The sequence below is a fragment of the Adelges cooleyi genome, unplaced genomic scaffold (assembly GCF_023614345.1).
Source record: "Adelges cooleyi isolate 19-005CV unplaced genomic scaffold, UGA_ACOO_1.1 ACOO_flye_CR_arks_rails_tigmint_CR_PRNA_119, whole genome shotgun sequence".
Taxonomy (NCBI): Eukaryota; Metazoa; Arthropoda; class Insecta; order Hemiptera; family Adelgidae; genus Adelges; species Adelges cooleyi.
The window spans coordinates 219,859-239,220 of record NW_026095772.1 but is presented as its reverse complement, the minus strand read 5'-3'; the positions used below and the strand labels follow the sequence as shown (position 1 = coordinate 239,220).

General features: G+C 36.1%; 1 protein-coding gene across 1 annotated transcript in view; it reads left to right on the top strand.

Moving 5' to 3' along the window:
* Window positions 1-373: 373 nt before the first annotated feature.
* Window positions 374-19,362, top strand: part of LOC126847775 (ryanodine receptor) — a 77,421-nt gene continuing 58,432 nt past the window's right edge. The window contains exons 1-30 of the mRNA XM_050588174.1: window positions 374-510; window positions 842-1,161; window positions 3,187-3,291; window positions 3,602-3,700; window positions 3,773-3,853; window positions 3,945-4,133; window positions 5,813-6,015; window positions 6,197-6,379; window positions 6,586-6,757; window positions 6,835-7,004; window positions 7,979-8,103; window positions 8,177-8,377; window positions 8,771-8,940; window positions 9,002-9,192; window positions 9,444-9,584; window positions 9,815-9,912; window positions 9,983-10,178; window positions 10,394-10,604; window positions 10,683-10,891; window positions 11,254-11,494; window positions 11,577-11,650; window positions 11,753-11,832; window positions 12,680-12,770; window positions 13,519-13,639; window positions 13,732-14,030; window positions 14,468-14,689; window positions 15,779-15,912; window positions 15,976-16,128; window positions 17,662-17,782; window positions 17,854-18,001. Of these exons, the coding sequence (XP_050444131.1) occupies window positions 1,108-1,161; window positions 3,187-3,291; window positions 3,602-3,700; window positions 3,773-3,853; window positions 3,945-4,133; window positions 5,813-6,015; window positions 6,197-6,379; window positions 6,586-6,757; window positions 6,835-7,004; window positions 7,979-8,103; window positions 8,177-8,377; window positions 8,771-8,940; window positions 9,002-9,192; window positions 9,444-9,584; window positions 9,815-9,912; window positions 9,983-10,178; window positions 10,394-10,604; window positions 10,683-10,891; window positions 11,254-11,494; window positions 11,577-11,650; window positions 11,753-11,832; window positions 12,680-12,770; window positions 13,519-13,639; window positions 13,732-14,030; window positions 14,468-14,689; window positions 15,779-15,912; window positions 15,976-16,128; window positions 17,662-17,782; window positions 17,854-18,001 (4,482 nt within the window). The 5' untranslated portion in view covers window positions 374-510; window positions 842-1,107. The remainder of the gene's footprint in view (window positions 511-841; window positions 1,162-3,186; window positions 3,292-3,601; window positions 3,701-3,772; window positions 3,854-3,944; window positions 4,134-5,812; window positions 6,016-6,196; window positions 6,380-6,585; window positions 6,758-6,834; window positions 7,005-7,978; window positions 8,104-8,176; window positions 8,378-8,770; window positions 8,941-9,001; window positions 9,193-9,443; window positions 9,585-9,814; window positions 9,913-9,982; window positions 10,179-10,393; window positions 10,605-10,682; window positions 10,892-11,253; window positions 11,495-11,576; window positions 11,651-11,752; window positions 11,833-12,679; window positions 12,771-13,518; window positions 13,640-13,731; window positions 14,031-14,467; window positions 14,690-15,778; window positions 15,913-15,975; window positions 16,129-17,661; window positions 17,783-17,853; window positions 18,002-19,362) is intronic.

Here is a 19,362-nt window from a genome sequence, read left to right as displayed (position 1 = left end):
TTCTGCACGTTAATTGAATTATTGAAAACATGTGATTTTGTTAAAAAAAAAAAAAAAAAAAAACGAGATCCATACGGGATGAAGATGAATCCATTTTCGACGTATTGAAAAATATAGTAAGCCTCTACAAGGTTTTTGGATTTCTACAGAAAACGAGTGTCCTACTGTATCAGATGGATCATCCTGTATACAAACATATGTATAACATTATATGCGTGTGTACGAGGTCGGTGTTATTCTGGTGCCGGTGTTCGGTCGCCGGTCGTGTGGGAAAGTGGCTTGGGTACAAAAATAGAACGGCCACCGGCACCGGCGGCGGTCGTGCACGGTGCACACACACACACACACGGGCCAGCATTTTGCCGTCGCGTACCGGCACAGTCGCGGTCGTCGTGGACGTTCGGTCGCCGTCGGTTTTTGGAAGGAATACTCGGGAAAAACTGGGAAAAAAAAAAAACAATACCCAAGCACGCTGTACACCGTTATTCCGTATTATTATATGTATTGTAGGTAGTGTATTGTTTTAGCTTGTTTTTTTTTTTTTGGGGTTACCCGGTAGGAGACTCGGGTATGTACCGCGGTAGCCGCGGCGGCGGGCATTTATAATATTGTATTTGAGCGTAGAAAAAAAAAAAAAAATGTTCCAATATCATATACTCAAATAAAAATAACGCTCTTACGGCTCTCGCCCCCCCCCCCACCGCCGAATGATGTATATTATTAATAATAACCGCGTTACCTCGGCTAGAGTTGCCCGCCACCGCCGCCAGCCGTTCGCTGGTATTATGTAGAATTTTCCCGGTGTATTTTATTTATAATTATTTTAAATCGTTTGCTACAGATCCCATTTGGAGGTGTAATATTGTATCGTGTGTCTTTTTGTCCGCACGACGGTTGTGTAAGTACTTTCCGTTGGTCTCGTCCGTTCCAAACCGTATCTCGCAGACAGCAAGCAAAAAAAAAAAAAAAAACGCCGGTCGTTATAATAATAATAATATATTATTATAATAGTGTTGGCCGGTCGTGGTGACCGTCGCGTGTGATGGAGACGTTGTGACGAGTTCAGACACAAGTCCAAAGGAAAAAAACAATAAAAAATATTAAAGCATGGCCGACGGCGATGGCAGTTCCGAACAAGATGATGTATCGTTTCTGCGGACGGTAAGTCCATCCAGCTTTTACCTATCCTCGTGGACGAATGGTCTGTTAATTATTAGAAAAAAAAAACATAGCAAAGTAGCCAAAAAACTTGAAATTGCACCATCTTGTGTAGTCGAAATTTCGTCTGGCTTTTTGGTCTAAAATAAACCAAAATGGATTTTACTGATAGAATGTAAGCTATTTAAATTAAAAACAATACCTCAAAGCTTATACAAATTAACCGGTAAATTAATTGACATAGTCAACGTTTATTAAAACCACTTTTTTCTTAAATATCGCCTATACATAACTTCCGCATGTCCCTTAATGTTCTATGGAAAATAATATGTGACTGACTATTTACTTGTCCCAAAACGAAGGTGTTCACTCTACTTTTTCTCAGAGTCTGAAAATAGGACTTGCCTACATCTTATTATAATTATAACAATTGAGTACAATAACCTCTCACATGATATTGAAATTTAGAGTTTTCCATATTTTCTCAGAGTCTGAAAATAGGACTTGCCTACATCTTATTATAATTATAACAATTGAGTACAATAACCTCTCGCATGATATTGAAATTTAGAGTTTTCCATATTTTCTCAGAGTCTGAAAATAGGACTTGCCTACATCTTATTATAATTATAACAATTGAGTACAATAACCTCTCACATGATATTGAAATTTAGAGTTTTCTATATTTTCTTTTACGTTTTAAAATTTTTTACTATCAACAAATTTCGTCAATCAATTTAGGTATACAAAATCAGTGGAAATAGCAAACGACTCCGACTTTTTTTTACTAAAATTCGATTTAGTGAAAAAAATCCATATAAATATATAATCAATACATTTTGTTTTTTTTTGGCAAAATCGTTGTAGGTATGCGATTTCCCTTTAATATATTTTGTGTTTATTACCCACTTTTAAAAATTGAGTTAACAATGGAATATTGTGCATAATCTGTTTGTTTATCAAAACAAGGCAAAAATTACTTTACACGTTATTTTAGTATTAAAAATGCAATTTAAACTCTGGAAATAAATAATAACTAGAGTAGTATCGACTTATTGTTGATCTTTTGTTTGAACATTTTTATTGATGTTATTATTCAGTTAGGCTAACTGGTAACATTATAATAATATGGCTACCGTCTTCGCTCGAACACAATATTAGTTTTATTTTTACTTTAACTTTATCCATCCCTACTTTATTTTATTTTTTTAAACGCCTCCTGGCTTAACTTGATTTTCTCATTTTATTTGATGTGTTCAATTTTTGACCTAAGATAAAGGATTTGTATTAAGCGCAACTCTGTTCAGAGACTATATTATTTAGGCAGAGGTTGGAACTAGTAACTTAATTGAAAATCGGTCCCTATTAGTCACATTTTTTGTTCCGACATTGAATACAATTTTATTTTTTTAATATATTAGCATATTTTTCGATAATTAATAATGGAAAAATATACATTAACCGTTTATAATATAGACTTATTTAGGGAAGCTTGGAGGATATAGGTCCCGGAAAAAAATAACCCCCCCTCCTAAATAGTTAGCTTTAATTGAAAAAACAGCATTCATTTAGCAGTGGAGGACACTAAAAAAAAGTCATGTATTATTTTAGAAATCCAATGAAAACACTTATAATAACTGTTGTTTAGAGTTCCTGGTTTATTCGACACACGTTATGTAATTTTTATTATAATATAAATTACAAGCATATACTGACATTGGTATGTTATAGAATATATACATTTAGAAGTAAGTAAGGACATTTAGTAGGTAGCTCTGCAATAAATAAGTATTGCAATTTATTTATGTCATTTATTACGACGTTCAAAATGTGTTTTAATAATAACAAAAAAGTTCATGATTAATATTATGGTTTTAAAAGAAATCTAGAAATGACATAGGCCACTTGGTCACCTGGACGTTTTTTTAAGAGCTTTAGGCACTTTCAGTCCTGTTTGGGTGTTTAAACATTATTACCGTTATGTAAATTTGGTCCCAGTCATAATGTTTACCTCATGTGTGATTTCAGGAAGACATGGTGTGCTTGTCTTGCACCGCAACCGGCGAAAGGGTTTGTCTGGCGGCCGAAGGATTCGGAAACCGACATTGTTTTTTGGAAAATATCGCCGACAAGGTAAACCAAAAAGATCTGGTGGTATTTTCTTTCACATGAATATGTCTTACCTCTGGGGGTCGTTCCAAATTTGCATCACGTCGTGGAATATGTGACGACGTGGGTAGTGGAGAAGAAGAGGAGGGGGGGTGTAGATGGGAGAGGAGCGGAAGAGAGGAGATCACTGATAGGAAAATCAGGTGCTATTAGATTCTGGACAAAAGCAGTCAATTCTCTGACATATTCATGATTCAATGTATTTTCTTCAAGGGGAAAATTCAAAGATCGCTTTTTTTATAACGCTATTAATATTGTTTGCAAATATTCCTAGAACATTCCGCCGGACTTATCTCAGTGTGTGTTCGTCATCGAACAAGCGCTGTCCGTCCGAGCGTTACAAGAACTAGTGACCGCAGCGAGTTCCCAAGAGGTAAACGGAACTCACATTTTAACTGGGTTTTCTTAAGTCAAAACGATAATAATTCTTCGTTTTATCTTACAGGGCAAAGGTGGCACCGGGTCGGGCCACAGAACGTTGTTGTACGGTAACGCTATTCTGTTACGCCATCAAAACAGCGACATGGTGAGACCTCTTTTGGGGCTGCTTAACGGTTTTTTTTAAAAATATACAATATACCTAATTTAATTGAACCGGTTTTGTTTTTGTCCAATAGTACTTGGCTTGTCTCTCGACTAGTTCGTCCAACGACAAATTGTCTTTCGACGTCGGTCTTCAGGAGCACTCGCAAGGCGAGGCTTGTTGGTGGACGGTCCATCCGGCGTCCAAGCAGAGGTCAGAAGGAGAGAAAGTGCGGGTTGGCGACGACCTGATTTTGGTATCGGTCGCCACCGAACGGTATCTGGTAAGTAGATATTATCATCCTATACAGCTGGGGATAGGTGTAGTCTTGATTGTAAGCAGAGGGTGGCTATAGTAGTTTTATTGTGAAGCAAACAAAAAATGGATCAAGATATCAATGAAAACAGTATCTTAAAAAAAAAACCCGAAGAAGAACAAGGAAAAATTTGTTTGATGAACAATGTAAAATAGCAAGTACTAAAGAGATGCCTTAACAAGAATGTTAAATAAGACCCAAATGAAGATAGTAAAAGATCACTCGCAAAACCGAGTATTTTTAGAAGGAAAAAAAGGGCACGCGAGAACTCGAAGTAATAGAGAATAGCTACAAGAACAACGTAAAAATATTTTTTGAGAAGTCTAATAAGATTAAGGTTGGGTTTAAGACAAAATCGACTATTATAAAGGACGGGAGGGGTCACGTCTGTAGAGCGGAGGGCCAAACATGACACGAGACCACAATATGGTAACCAGACACCAAGTTAAAAAACATGTTAGGCACCTAAATCTGTTTTGTAAATAGTTGTGTGTTGTCCGACGAATGTTATTAATTAAAAAAAAAATATTACCAACTTTCAAATGACATTTTGGAATAAAACCGTTAGCTCAACTTGAGTTGCTTTTGTCGAAAACAATCAAGTAACCGACCGGCTTTGCCTCCAACAACTCGGGACACGTTTAACAAACAACAACGATGGCTTTATTAAATGTTTATCGAACGGTATTTTTTATTCACCGGTTGAATGAATCTGGTTGGTGGACGCTGCCAAACCGGTAACCGAGTTTTTGGCCTTGTCCCACCGGTCCAGCCACATGTCGATGGCCGACTGGTTTTGCGCGAAGAACGGCTCGATAAACGAAAAGTACACCACCTCGGATCCGCCGCCGGCTCGCAGCCACACGATGGCGCCGATCTTGAGCAAACCGAACAGCGGCAACGGGCTGAGCACCCAATCGACGGCCCGGAACATCGCGTACACGGACCAATGGATGAACAGCGCTTGCCTGTCTTCCGGCGCGGATGCCGAGCCCAGCTTGATGGTTTTGTACGTCCGGTACAGCGGCTCGAACATCATCAGCACCAATTCCACCGCGAAAGCTATGAGCCCCAGTACCATTTTTCCAAAAAAGGACGTGTATACTACTAGATCAGTTGCAAGTATAGACCCGTATATATAGGTATATGTGTGTTCCGTGTGTAGACTATTTGATATTTTGGTAAATAAATACACAACCGTGTACTGTGTTTGCCACGACGTTTCCCATGGAAATTACACTACAAACGGCCTAATATCAACCGTATATTATAATTTATTACATTAGATAGTAGGTACACTGGGTTCACAAAAAAAAAGAAAAAAAAAAAGAGTAAAATAACGTGTATTTTATCATAAAAATATATGTTGTTAATATTGTTTAATTTGTTACTTAAAGTGTAACAAAGTTTAAAATTGGCAAATTTTTTTGACCGTTGGGTTTTTTCTGGGTTTTATTGGTACTGCTGTTACTCTTGTTGGTGTTCAATAGGTACTGTAAAATTCTTGTCTGACGGACAAAGCCGGGAATTTACACCCAAACGTTTGACCCGAAGGGCCTAAAAAGTCTATTGTATTTTTCAATTTCCTATATTTTTACCAACCATCTTGAACGTATCGGATAGTAATTATTTTGTCGTTTGCTCAGCACACAGCCAAAGAAAACGAACTTTCCGTAGTCAACGCTTCGTTTCACGTGACCCACTGGTCAGTGCAACCTTACGGCACTGGCATCAGCCGGATGAAGTATGTGGGCTATGTGTTCGGCGGAGACGTGCTTAGGTTCTTCCACGGAGGCGACGAATGTCTGACCATACCGTCCACGTGGAGTGGCGACGTTTCCGGACAAAAGTATGTGATGTATAATATGCGCAGGGTGATCATTTTATCGCGAACCACTCAATATCAAAATTTAATTTCTCACTAATCCCTATGAGATATTGAGTGGTTCGCGATAAAGTGATCACCCTACATCGCCAGCTAGTGAAATTTGCTGATTAACGGACCGAACGTTTACTGTTTTATTCCACAGCATAGTCATATACGAGGGAGGCAGCGTGATGAGCCAGGCAAGATCTCTGTGGCGGTTGGAGCTGGCCAGAACCAAGTGGGCCGGCGGCTTCATCAACTGGTGTCATCCGATGCGAATCAGACATCTGACCACCGGTAGATACTTAGGCGTCAACGAAAACAATGAACTGTACTTGGTCAGCAGGTGAGAATAAGGGTTGAAGTAAGGGCTGTGGTCGATACTGGTATCAAATTAAACTGCAACTGTTGTGTTTTGCGCTCGGTGACCGAATAATATTTTTTATTAAAATAAAATATCATCCTGGATTCGGTCGAAAACAAAGAGATTATTCGAATAAATCAGTTATGGAAATGGGGGTTTTTTTTTTTTAATTTTTCATCTCTTTACAGAGACGAAGCGACTACCGCTTCGTCGGCGTTTTTCTTGAGGCAAGAAAAAGACGATCAGAAAATCATATTGGAAGACAAAGACTTGGAAGTCATAGGCGCGCCCATCATCAAGTACGGCGACAGCACGGTATTGGTGCAACATTCCGACACGGGTTTGTGGTTGACTTATAAGGTAAGTATAATAATTCCGTTCGGTTAACTTCGGTTGACTTGACGACTTTCGATCTTGATTCTTGATGTCCGTTTTAGTCGTACGAGACCAAGAAAAAAGGCGTGGGGAAAGTGGAAGAGAAGCAAGCCGTGCTGCACGAAGAAGGCAAGATGGACGACGGGTTGGACTTTAGCCGAAGTCAAGAGGAAGAGTCGAAAACCGCGAGGGTAATCCGAAAATGCTCGTCGCTGTTCACTCAGTTCATATCGTGAGTTGATTGACCTAATGGATATGTAACTAGTTAATACTTGTTAGTTCAAATCTGCTTACTTTTATTTACAAATGTTTAGTCTGCCTTAACTCTAGATCACAAGGTTAAATCAAAATGGCAGTCACTTTGTTACCATTTTTAAAATTTGTGTTTTATCAACAAAAGATTCAAGGCCAAATTTTAAAGGGTGTTTGAAATCGGTCATGAAGAAAAATTGTTTTGCTACTAACATTAGAGTATTTAACAATAAATTTGAATAAAATAAAAAATAATAAACGGAGAATGTTTAAAATTGTAATTGATTAAGGAACAATTTTGTTTTTAATATAATATAATATAGTCTTGAAAAATTTCTGTAGTTATATAATAATAATAAAAGCTATTATATTTTTATGAAAATGTAGATATTATAGTACTTACGTTTTCTTAAAAACGTCTTACAAGAAAATGAAAATTATTCAAAATAATAATTTTTAAAATTTATTTGAGTAACATTACATATAAACATACTTAATTTAAAAAATATTTGACAATCTACTAAAATAGATTATTTTACTATATGTACTATTTTATTAAAGTACTCTTTAATTTTAATTTAGATTTAAAATTTAGATTGAAGTACTCTTTAATTTTTTTTTCTATTCCTTAATTCATCCAATTTCTTTAACTCACTTTTTTCTCATTTAATCGTGTAATTATTGCATTTTCCTCTCTAAATTAAAAATTTCTATGGGCTTTATTCCCAAATTTTCTCTTGTATACTCTCATCTGATGATAATTAATATTATCATAATATTATTCTAACTCAATTACAAAATTAAAATTTATATGCTTTTGTAAGGTGCTGTTTTATAATATTAGACAGGCATAATTTAACGAAACTGTGGTCTGGATTTTATGATCCGTAGTACATATGGACGCGTTGCTTGTGTTTTACATTGTGCTTACATTAATCAATTAATGTTTTATAGGGGGCTGGAGAATCTCCAAAGCAACGGACGGTCATCTTTGTTCTGTTCGTTTGTGAATCTCAACGAAATGGTCATGTGCTTGGAAGATTTGATCAACTATTTCGCCCAGCCGGAAGAAGATATGGGTGAGTAAAGTTAGATCTTGGAATAGTCTGGTTTAAACGTATACATTGTAACGATTAACACGCGGTTTAACAGAACACGAGGAAAAACAGAACCGGTTCAGAGCGCTCAGAAACAGGCAAGACCTATTTCAAGAGGAAGGCATATTGAATTTAATTTTGGAGGCCATTGACAAAGTAAACGTGATCACTTCGCAAGGATTTATGGTCAATCTAGCCGGCGACGAGTCGGGACAAAATTGGGAAGTCATTTCCGGTTATTTGTACCAACTTTTGGGTAAGTGACGTCTTCTTTTTATTCCACACAAGCGATGAGGACCATAATATTTTCTCTAGTCTCTAATATGTCTTTTCTAAACTTGTCTGTACCATCTCAATCTACTATCTACCATTTCTTCTGGCCATTCGCGCCTGGGCATAAATAATAAAAACTGCACCGCTATTACCGCTATATATTGTGCCACTGATTCGAGCATTGCTCAGACTATCACATATTTACTCAATCAAAGTATCGACATCCATCTTACCGTTTTCTTTCGGGGTCCTTTAATGTATACTTCCGTCTCGGTTTTTTGACGAGAAATGTATTAGTCTTAAAATAGTAAAAACCTTCGAGTTTGTTTTTAATTATAAAAAAAAACTCGTTTTTTTCGCTTGTTTGATTGCACAGCCGCTATTATTAAGGGCAATCATACCAACTGCGCTCAGTTCGCCAACACCAACCGATTGAATTGGTTATTTAGCCGATTGGGTTCACAGGCGTCCAGCGAGGGAACCGGCATGTTAGACGTTTTGCATTGCGTACTCATCGACTCGCCGGAAGCTTTGAACATGATGAAGGTAAGCCACCCAAGTCGCTTGTACACAATCGGTGACTGTAACCAACCGAAAACGTTTGCAGGACGAACACATCAAAGTGATCATATCTCTTTTGGAAAAACACGGACGAGACCCAAAGGTGTTGGATGTTCTGTGCTCATTATGCGTCGGTAACGGCGTGGCTGTTAGGAGTTCGCAAAACAACATATGCGACTTCCTTTTACCGGGCAAAAACTTACTCCTGCAAACTCAACTCGTCGACCACGTGGCCAGGTAACGCTAAACTTCTCCTTCACCTTCATCCTAACGATTTGGGATTGGTCATCGTTCTCCTAAACTTTCGCTTGACATGATCTCCCACATCCTCCTACACATTTTTTCAACATTTAATTCCAACTAAACAATATTTCTGAGACATAGTGCCAAAACGTAATACTTTAAAAACATGATGAACACATTTTTGGGGGGAATTATACTAAATGTCACTGTTTGCCAAACCTATTTCAAACATATTACCGTTGCAGTGTTCGACCTAATATATTCGTTGGATTCGTCAGCGGTTCGGCAGTGTACCGTAAGTGGTACTACGAAGTGGCCATCGACCACGTGGAGCAAACGACACACCTGAGCCCTCACATTCGCATTGGTTGGGCCAACACTGCCGGGTAAGCTCGTATACATTAAAAACTTCTATACTTAAATAATTGTATTACCATGGTTGATATGGATACATGTGACGCCATGGGTAGGGGAGAAGAAGAGAGGAGAATATTGATAAGATAATCAGCTGATAAGTGGGTGATGGAGAAGAGAGGGAAAGAAAAATTAAGAGATATTCCAAATCATTTTTTGCAAGGGGAAAACTGACGATTGTTTTTTATATTTGTGTCCTTAGCTATGTACCGTATCCCGGCGGTGGTGAAAAATGGGGCGGAAACGGAGTTGGAGACGACCTGTATTCGTTTGGGTTTGACGGGGCGCACTTATGGACTGGTGAGATAATAATAATTTCACGTTTATTTGTCGATCACTTCTTCATCTTATACTCGGATTTCGTGCACAGGTGGTTGCAAATCCGAAGCGATGCCAGGAGCGCAGATTCCTTATATAAAAAAATCCGACGTCATCGGTTGCGCTTTGGACTTGACCATTCCCATCATCACGTTCACTCTGAACGGCCATTTGGTCCAAGGGGCTTTCAGGGATTTCAATTTGGACGGCATGTTTTTCCCCGTCATAAGTTGTTCGTCGAAAATCAGGTAAAATGACAACTATAACCAACCGTTTCAATCCATTTAAACAAAATTGGTTTTAATTCAGACCAAGACGTAAAAAATGGGAAAATTTACCCATTTTTCTAAATTATTATAATTTATAAGCCGCAAAAATTGCTCGTTAAATATTTATTACAAATTTAAAATAATCCTAACCTATGACCGATGACCAAATTGAAAACTTTGTTTCCTGCATTCAGCTGTCGGTTTTTGTTGGGTGGCGACCACGGTCGGTTGAAGTTTACTCCGCCCGACGACTTCTCTCCGCTGTTCGAAAGCCTCTTGCCGCAGCAGATCCTTACCATAGACCCTTGCTTCTACTTTGGCAACTTGAACAAGCGCGTGCTCACGGGACCTTGGTACGTCGAGGACGACACGGCGTTCGTCCCCAACCCGGTGGACACGTCCATGGTAAGTTTAAGTTAAGATTAATCTCACACAAGCCCGGTGAATGTACCTAAATCAATGTTAACACACCTACCGTTTTAGATAGCGCTGCCCGGTTACATAGAGAACATCAAGGACAAACTGGCGGAGAACATACACGAGATGTGGGCTATGAACAAAATAGAAACCGGTTGGCAGTTCGGCGAGATAAGAAACGACACGATGAAGTTCCATCCGTGCTTGACTCAGTTCAACAAACTTCCGCCGGCCGAGAAACGTTACGACACCCAGTTGGCCGTGCAAACGCTCAAGTAAATCAGCCGACCAACTCACTTCTGGCTTCTGGGCAGAGTTGGCAAAAAAAAAAAAAAAATCACAAACCCGAAAAACCCCAGTAGATTTTTTAAATTCGAGCCCAGCAAATGTTATTGGTATTTATGCAAAATTATAGGGGTTTATTCAACAAAGACTTAACTGGCCCAAGAATTTTATCTAAGAAAGGGTTGTTGCCAACTCTGCTATTGGCGACGTTGAGTGGAGGACTACAAACATTTTTAGTAAAAGTATTTAGCAAAATTAAACTGTGCAAAAAAAAAATGTTGTTATTGTTTAAAATGCATTATTAACGTTGGGAATATTTAAATTTATTTATTTTTATGACAATCTTTCGCAGGACCATCATCGCCTTGGGATATCACATCACTATGGACAATCCGCCATCTCGCATCAAAACTCTTCGGTTGCCCAACGAGCCGTTCATGCAGCCCAACGGGTACAAACCGGCACCTCTAGATCTGTCTGCCATCTTGTTGACCGGTAAAATGGAAGAGCTCATCGACCAACTAGCCGAGAACACACACAACCTGTGGGCCAAAGAGAGAATACAGCAAGGATGGACGTACGGTTTGAACGAGGTAATAATATTAACCTGTTGACTCGCATTACATGATATATTTCGCAAGATTTTCAACCTTTGTCTTGTATGTGGTTTTTCAGGAATTACAAATGTTGCGCAGCCCACATTTGGTACCGTACATTAAAGTCGACGACGCCATAAAGAAAGCCAACAGGTAAGATATATGTTGTCGGTAATGTAACTTAAACTCCATTTTCGATAACTATAACAGCTGTGCAATTCAACAATAATTTGTATGATTTATTCACTGTCTAAGGGATACGGCCAGTGAAACGGTACGCACTCTATTAGTGTACGGCTACAATTTAGATCCACCTACTGGCGAGACTAACGAAGGTAAACTTACTAGGGACTTGTCACTAAAAAAAAAAACAAATATAAATTGAATTTTTTTATCAGAATAATTGTGAACAATTTCAGGATATTAAAAAAAAAATTGTTTTTTTGAAAATCCAAATTTCAACCTACGTGGATTATAATTATAGATTTTGATTAAACTACTACTGGATTACTATGTTTGGGAATTCAACTAAAGCAAATTTTAATGTCTGTTAAATCTAAAAAAACAAATTTCTATACGAGACCGTACTTGTAGGTTAATTATTTCCGTTTATAACTAAAAATTATTATTGTTTAGTTAATAAATGAAGTACAAATTATCCAAGTTATCAGTGTATGCCACAGTGTAAGATGAGCTAACACGTGTAATTTATATTACCTAATTTTATCTTTACAATTTATTATTAAAATGTGTCTTTTCGTTAGATTAGGTCAAATTAGTCGCGCATGCACATATACATTTCTGCTTACTAGTTTAGATTTTTATTAAATATTTTAAAAGGGATTTATGTTGGTGCAAATATAGGAAGGATGTTGAAACCTCATGGTGGAAAGATTTCAGGTTTACAAAAAACTTGTTTAAACCCCCCTATTCCCCCCTCACAAAAAAAATCGGCAACTAAATTTTACATCATTACAACTTTAATGATGATTTATTATTATTGTATTTATACATTTTTGGTATAATAATAATAACAATGTCAGCTTAGAGTTTTTGTTTAAAATCTCACTTAACGCATTAGATTAAAAAAAAATTCCCATTAGGACTTTTTATCTATTTATAGACATATTATTTATTTGTATGAACACACTTAATCATAACCATGGATATGAATACTTTCAGCAACACTAATGACAGAAGAATTGGTTAAGAGATATTTAACATTTAGGACTTATCGCGCTGAGAAAACATACGCCGTTTCCAGTGGTAAATGGTAAGTTGATTATGGATTCATAATTATATTATAAACTTTCAGAAGTAAGGACTTATCTCCTTTACCATAATATCTCTTGTAGTATGTATGGGTAGTATGTTATAGCAATACTTAAAAAAACTTTTATTCTAGTTTGAGGGAAGAAATTATAATAAAACACTATTTGAAATAAATTTCATAAAATGAATTTAAGTTAAATGTTATTTAAGTACAAATTAGCTTAATTTGAGCTTATAGTTCAAAGTGTGTTTCTCATATACCATCAATGTTGTATATGTTTTTGTAACGAATAAATGATAAGCATTTTTGTTAATCCCCCAAAAGAAAATGAATCATCTAAAGCCAGATTCGAATCCACCGAATAATTAATTGTATTTTCGTTTTTGTTCCAAACAAAAGCTCAATTTTGTTTGTATAGTGTTATTACATCTAGAATATTTCAGGAAATTTTATTTAACTATAATATACTTGAGTATATTTATAGGATCTACTACCATAAACAATTGTATCGTACCTGATTTTTGCTATAAAGCGTTTATTTAATTTTATATAATATACAAAATTGTTGGTGAGAAAAATTTATCTCTTGCAATTTTAAGATAAAAATGCCACCAGTCAAATTACTGGGAGATGTGTACTCATTCGGACCAATAGTCGTCGGAAAGATAGTGTTAGGGGAGATATTGTCGGTGTACTGGGCTTGTGTTTAAAAGTGTAAAGCAGTATAGCGGTTACCGATAATGTTTAGGTATTTCGAATTTGAAATCCTCACCAACGGGCCCATGCGAGTAGGCTGGGCTAAGTACGATTGCATTCCGGGCTATCAGATCGGTAGCGACGAGAACTCGTATGCGTTTGACGGATACAACGTGAGTACCGTAAACATACGATTATTATTATTATTGATACACGAATCAGGTATTTTGGAGAAAAAAATAAATACACTTATCCCATTAAAAAGGAAGAGAAAATCTACATGGGCACGGCGGAGTCGTTCGGCCGGCAATGGCAGGTCGGCGACGTCGTGGGAGTGTTTTTGGACTTGATGGATCACACTATAAGTTTCTCGCTCAACGGCGAACTGCTTATGGACACTTTGGGCGGCGAGACGACTTTCTCCGAAGTCCAAGGCGAAGGTTTCGTGCCGGCATTTACGTTGGGGTTGGGTCAAAAGGCCAAGCTGACGTTCGGCCAAGATGTGAACTCGTTGAAATTTTTCACCACTTGCGGACTCCAAGAAGGATACGAACCGTTTTGCGTGTAAGTACTGTACTCCACGCCACGAGAGAACGCACCTGCGCCAGTGTTGCCAACTCTAGGGATATTCCTTTATAGTTAGGGAATTCAAATTTTCTATAGGGATATAGGGATTTAAGTCATTTTCTAGGGATTTTATCCTAAAATATAATATGTAATTAATGTTAGCTTCGTTGTAAAATCGAACTCTTGTTTATCATAGTTAAATGTTATCAATAGGATCCCAGCAAACGGCATAATATAGTCACATTATTATCATTGACTATTCAGATTTTGAGGTAATGATTGAATAATAGCTATTGAGTAGCACAAAACCTACCAAAAAGTAAACATATCTAGGGATTTTTTAATAACTTTCTGGGGAATTTAACTTCGTGCTGGTTGGCAAGACTGGCCGAATTAGTGTTTGCGTGGGATTTACCGTTGCGATTTGTCCACAGCAATATGAAGCGCCCTGTGACTTACTGGTATACAAAGGATCAACCTATATTCGAGAACACCGACGACTTCCCGTCGGTCATCGACGTCACCAGAATACCAGCGGGATCCGACACGCCTCCGTGCTTGAAGATCAGCCACAACACGTTCGAAACGATGGAAAAGGCCAACTGGGAATTCTTGAGACTCTCCCTGCCCATCATATGCCTTCCTGCTTTCATAGAGTAAGTAGGACGCAGAGTTGAGAGGGATTTAGCATTTTACTTCAATGCATAATGCATCCTCCAATTATCACTATCCCTAGCTGACTTGGGTCTAAATATCCACTCGTCGAATGCACTATAAATGAACGAATGTTCACTTGTTTGTTTGAATAATGATGATTTGAAAGTTTTTTTAATGGACGGGTTTTGACTTCTCCACCGTAGTCTTCCTCATAGTTTTCAGTATGCTATATCTTTTCCCTATTCATTGTTTCCAGCTCCATGTTTGTTCTCCGTCTACACTCTTCGGTCTGTCATCTTTGATCGACCATAACATTTTTTTTTACTCAAAATTACTTCCAAATCAAGAGTTTAAAAAACTTCCACAGACAGTACTATATGACACTAAAAAATTATAAAAAATTACTCTTTACTCTTTCACCATCAATATTACTCTCAAAATTAACAAATATTTCACATTTTCAACTTTAACGTCCTCTAACTATGCAAAAACCAATCAAAATAGTTTTATTACTATTATTCAATTTTTTACTATCTATTTGGTAATTTTGTGTTTCTCATCAAAAAATGGAAATTCTTTCTTTGTAATTTTTGGCACCGCACAATATTCGGTATTTCGAGGAGACAATAGGGACAAGATAGCATAAAATCCAGAATTGACCCTAAATTTGGATTTCATTGTTTTTCATCGTTAACAAATTCACATAAAAACGGATTTGTAATGATTCTATCACTTTGCGGGTTAGGTTTATTTGCTCCTTATTTTTGAGAGGCGAAGTTAAATGTAGAGAAAATCGATTAAAATGAGAGAGCTATGAAAACGAATGTGGTTATAAAATGAGATGCAAGTATATGAATAGGTAGAGTTAATGATGACCGATGAATGTGCTCAGACTCACATTCTATAAGCGCAGAATGTGAGTGATTGTTTGAGTACAGGTCGAGGACTAGGATAGCAATTATTTGGGTGTAGTGATGAGGAAGAAGTAGCCCTAATACATTCAATAAACCAGTGGATTCCTCGCCAGCGACCAGACTTTTCTATCTGGATTTTTTTTTTAAATATCGATTAACTTGTGAATTTTACAGCGACCAAGAGAAACAGAGGCGTTGGCAAGAAATAAGGATCAGACAACACAGGTTATTGTCGCAGACGGAGCACGCCACGCCGGCGCACATTGAACAGATAATGAAGTCTGGATTTTCGATGAGCGACATTAAAGGTATTTGTTTTGTACCATCAATTATTGGAATAAACTTTTTTTAATACAATATATCTATTGTAGGCCTTCACCGTTACTCGGAGGATCCGGTCGAAAACGAGGATCTGATCACAAACTCAACGCCGCTTCCTCCCAGGGGCAAAAATCAACCGCCTCCGCCCAGACCTCCCAGGAAAGGATCTTTGTCCAGACACGATGAGTTGATAGTCGAAAACGGTAAGTACACTACACAGTCATGGATGAAAATCATCATTGTCAACATAGTCTAGACCTGCAGTTGAATGTCTATAATTTGGTAGTCCTTGGCATTACCCAATGGTTTGGATTGAATGAGATACTCTTCAATATAAAAAAAGCCCTATACAAAATTGGAAAATTTCTAAAACTAAGCTAAAATGCAATTAATACAATCACTTTAGACCAATCGAAGGTTGGAGAGGTTAGGTTAAGCTTACCCGAGCATTTCCCTTTGTTACTTATTGGTAAAAAATAACAAAGTTACTTTAAAAAGTTAGCTACCTACAAATTTGGACGATTTTTATTTAAATAGTAATTAACAAGTAGCAAGTTATAAATTACTTATTTTAAATACATTTTATTGGTTATATCAAACGAAATATGTTTGAAATACATTTCTATGTAAATTAAAATATTTTATGTAAACACATTTTGATACGTTAATATAATATTGTTTTAATGTTCAAATAGTTTTTTAGATGAATAATTATTTTATAATAACTACATAGTTTATTTGTTTGTACTAATTAAAGTAGATAGAAAAATATTTATTTTATTTTATTTTTTAAACTTTAAATTAAATGTGTTATATTTAAATGTACTCAAACAAATAAATATTTTATTTATTAATTAAGTTTTAATGATTTTTTATTTTTAAAATAACTATTTGAATTTTTATTTAAATAATACTCAAATTTGATTGAAATAATTATGATAAGGGGAAGCAAAAAAAAAAAAAGTTCCAAAAAGTAGTGTTGCAAACAGTATCTTTGTTTTTCTCTTTTAAAAATATATTTTTTTAGACTGATCATGAACAGCGTTTTGATAAATCCCAAAAGTCAAGAAACGAGATCTAACATGTTTTAATTATGTTATTGATTGTAAACAAAATTAGGGATTTTTTTAATAATAAGTACCTTAAAAACATCTCTTAAGTAATCATAAATTAAAGGAAGATATTTTTTTTAGAAAACTCTAAGCAAATTAGGATTTTAAAAATACATTTTTTCCTATCATTGTATTTATTTAATGCCCTTGATTTTTACACAATAACTTTGATAATGTTGCGATGCTCATATTTTACATAAATAATGATTATTGAATTTGGCTTTATATTCTTTAGCATGTACTTTAATAGGTCGTTACTCCACTGATTTATCTAGGAGTTTCGAAAAATCTTAAGTTAAACCTAGGACTACCTATCGTGTAATTTTATTAATACAGTTATTTGGATTCTTTATAGCTTATTAGATTTCTATTAGAAAATCACATCGGTCATTAACAAGAGACGATGATACTTTAAAGGGAATGCCATATCCATTTTTCAGTATATTCAATATTTTGCTTATAACATAATGTATTTTATATTGAAAAAATGCATTTTTATTTTTTCTAGAAAACATATTTTAAAACGGATATGGCAATCTTTTTCCAAACCGGTCGTCGTCTTAACAATATGAATAATAATGTTCTGTTAATGTATTAATTAATTTAAATTGCGCGCGTTTCCAGGTGGAAAAATGAACCGTTCGTCTAGTGAACTTGACTTCAACAACATGTACAAGCACCAAAGTCGAAACAGTCAGGACGTGAGCAAGGAAGACAAGAAGAAAAGAGGAAAGTCGCCTTTTCGGTAAATTGGCCATTGACGACTAAATAAATCACACTGCGGTGTTGTCTTATTCCGTTTGTGTTTGTTTATAGATTTTTTTCGCGAAAGAAAGACGGCCCATCGGATGCTCCGAAGAGGGCAAAGACACCGGATCCAGCTAGAACCACGGAGAGGGGTCGTCACCTGCACAGGCCTAGTACGGCCAACGAAAGGGTCACTCCCCAGATAAGAGTATCGCAGGTAAGGTTAGGTTCAGGGCATGCGATAAATTTCAATAGTTCAAAATGTGAACAGTTGAATGCAATGTTCTTTAGAACAGTATTGGCTATAATAAGCTATTACCATTTAGGTATGTTGAAAAACGAACTTACGCACTAGGACATCAATAATATATTTGGGCCATGTGGGCGCATTTTGCGTTCAGTTTAGAAAATCAAAGAATTTTATATGACTGCCTAACAGACTTTCGTCATTGAATAAATCTACATACATACAAATGCACCTTGAAGCAAGTGTGTTAGGTGAAAAATATTAATTTCCCACTCTGTTCACTGATCTGCCTTATACAACTTTTGGACTCTTAAATGAGTTCATTAATAAAAAATTGTATTTTTCAAAGATCGATTTAGAAGGCGGTTCTTACTAAAAACTATTTTTAATTTGATTACAAATATTCTAAAATATATACTCTGAAAATTGAAAAATATATAAATGCCTTTATAAAGAATATAAACAAAATTAATTTATTATGTAGTTACTATAATAGTTTTTGGTAATTAAACGAAGAATATGCTAAGGTTTTTATAAAATTATTATTTAATTTAATTACGACAACTGGGGGTATTAGCGATTTCAGCTTCTACTTCTGTTACAGCTACATAGTCTCCACAGTAACTATGAAAAGAGCTAGAAGTTTCACCTTTGACAGGAGTAGCCCGTACAGGGGTATTGGCAGTCAAGAAACACGATATGAACCAAATGGCGAAATGATACATTTTTATTGGCGTCTAACTCAGGAACAAAATTAATTGAATTAAAATCACGCTCTGCGATTTCTAGTTTTATTAGAATGAAAACAAACAAATGTTCTGAATAAACATATTTTTACAAAATAGGTTTATTTAAAAAAAGCAAACGTATTTTTTATTTGAGAATTTGACGGTAAATCGTGTAAGCTTTGCATATTTTGTTGGTTTAACCCGATTTGAAGCCATGAGAGATATTTTGTTTTCGTCTTAGACACATGTGTTGTTATTAATATTCCGTTTTTCTACACACTGTTTTTTTTGTCGCCTAAAAAACATTTCACTCAAAGTTTGGTCGAGTGTAATATTCGAAATACCATACACACTGACCTCGCTAAAATTGTCCCTTCGTGGCAAACATCACAATAATATCATCTTTGTTGCACTCTCCAAAATATTCTTCGATTATTTTTACCACCCATAAGATTCTTTATCAATCATTCCGGAAGACATGGCATCACGAATGTGAATGTGACTATATCCCATATTTCCTCTCTCCCCTCCTCATTTTCTCTAGAGATTAGTGAAAAGACGTTATAGGTTATACGTTACGGGCTTAGAAACTAAGGGTTCTAT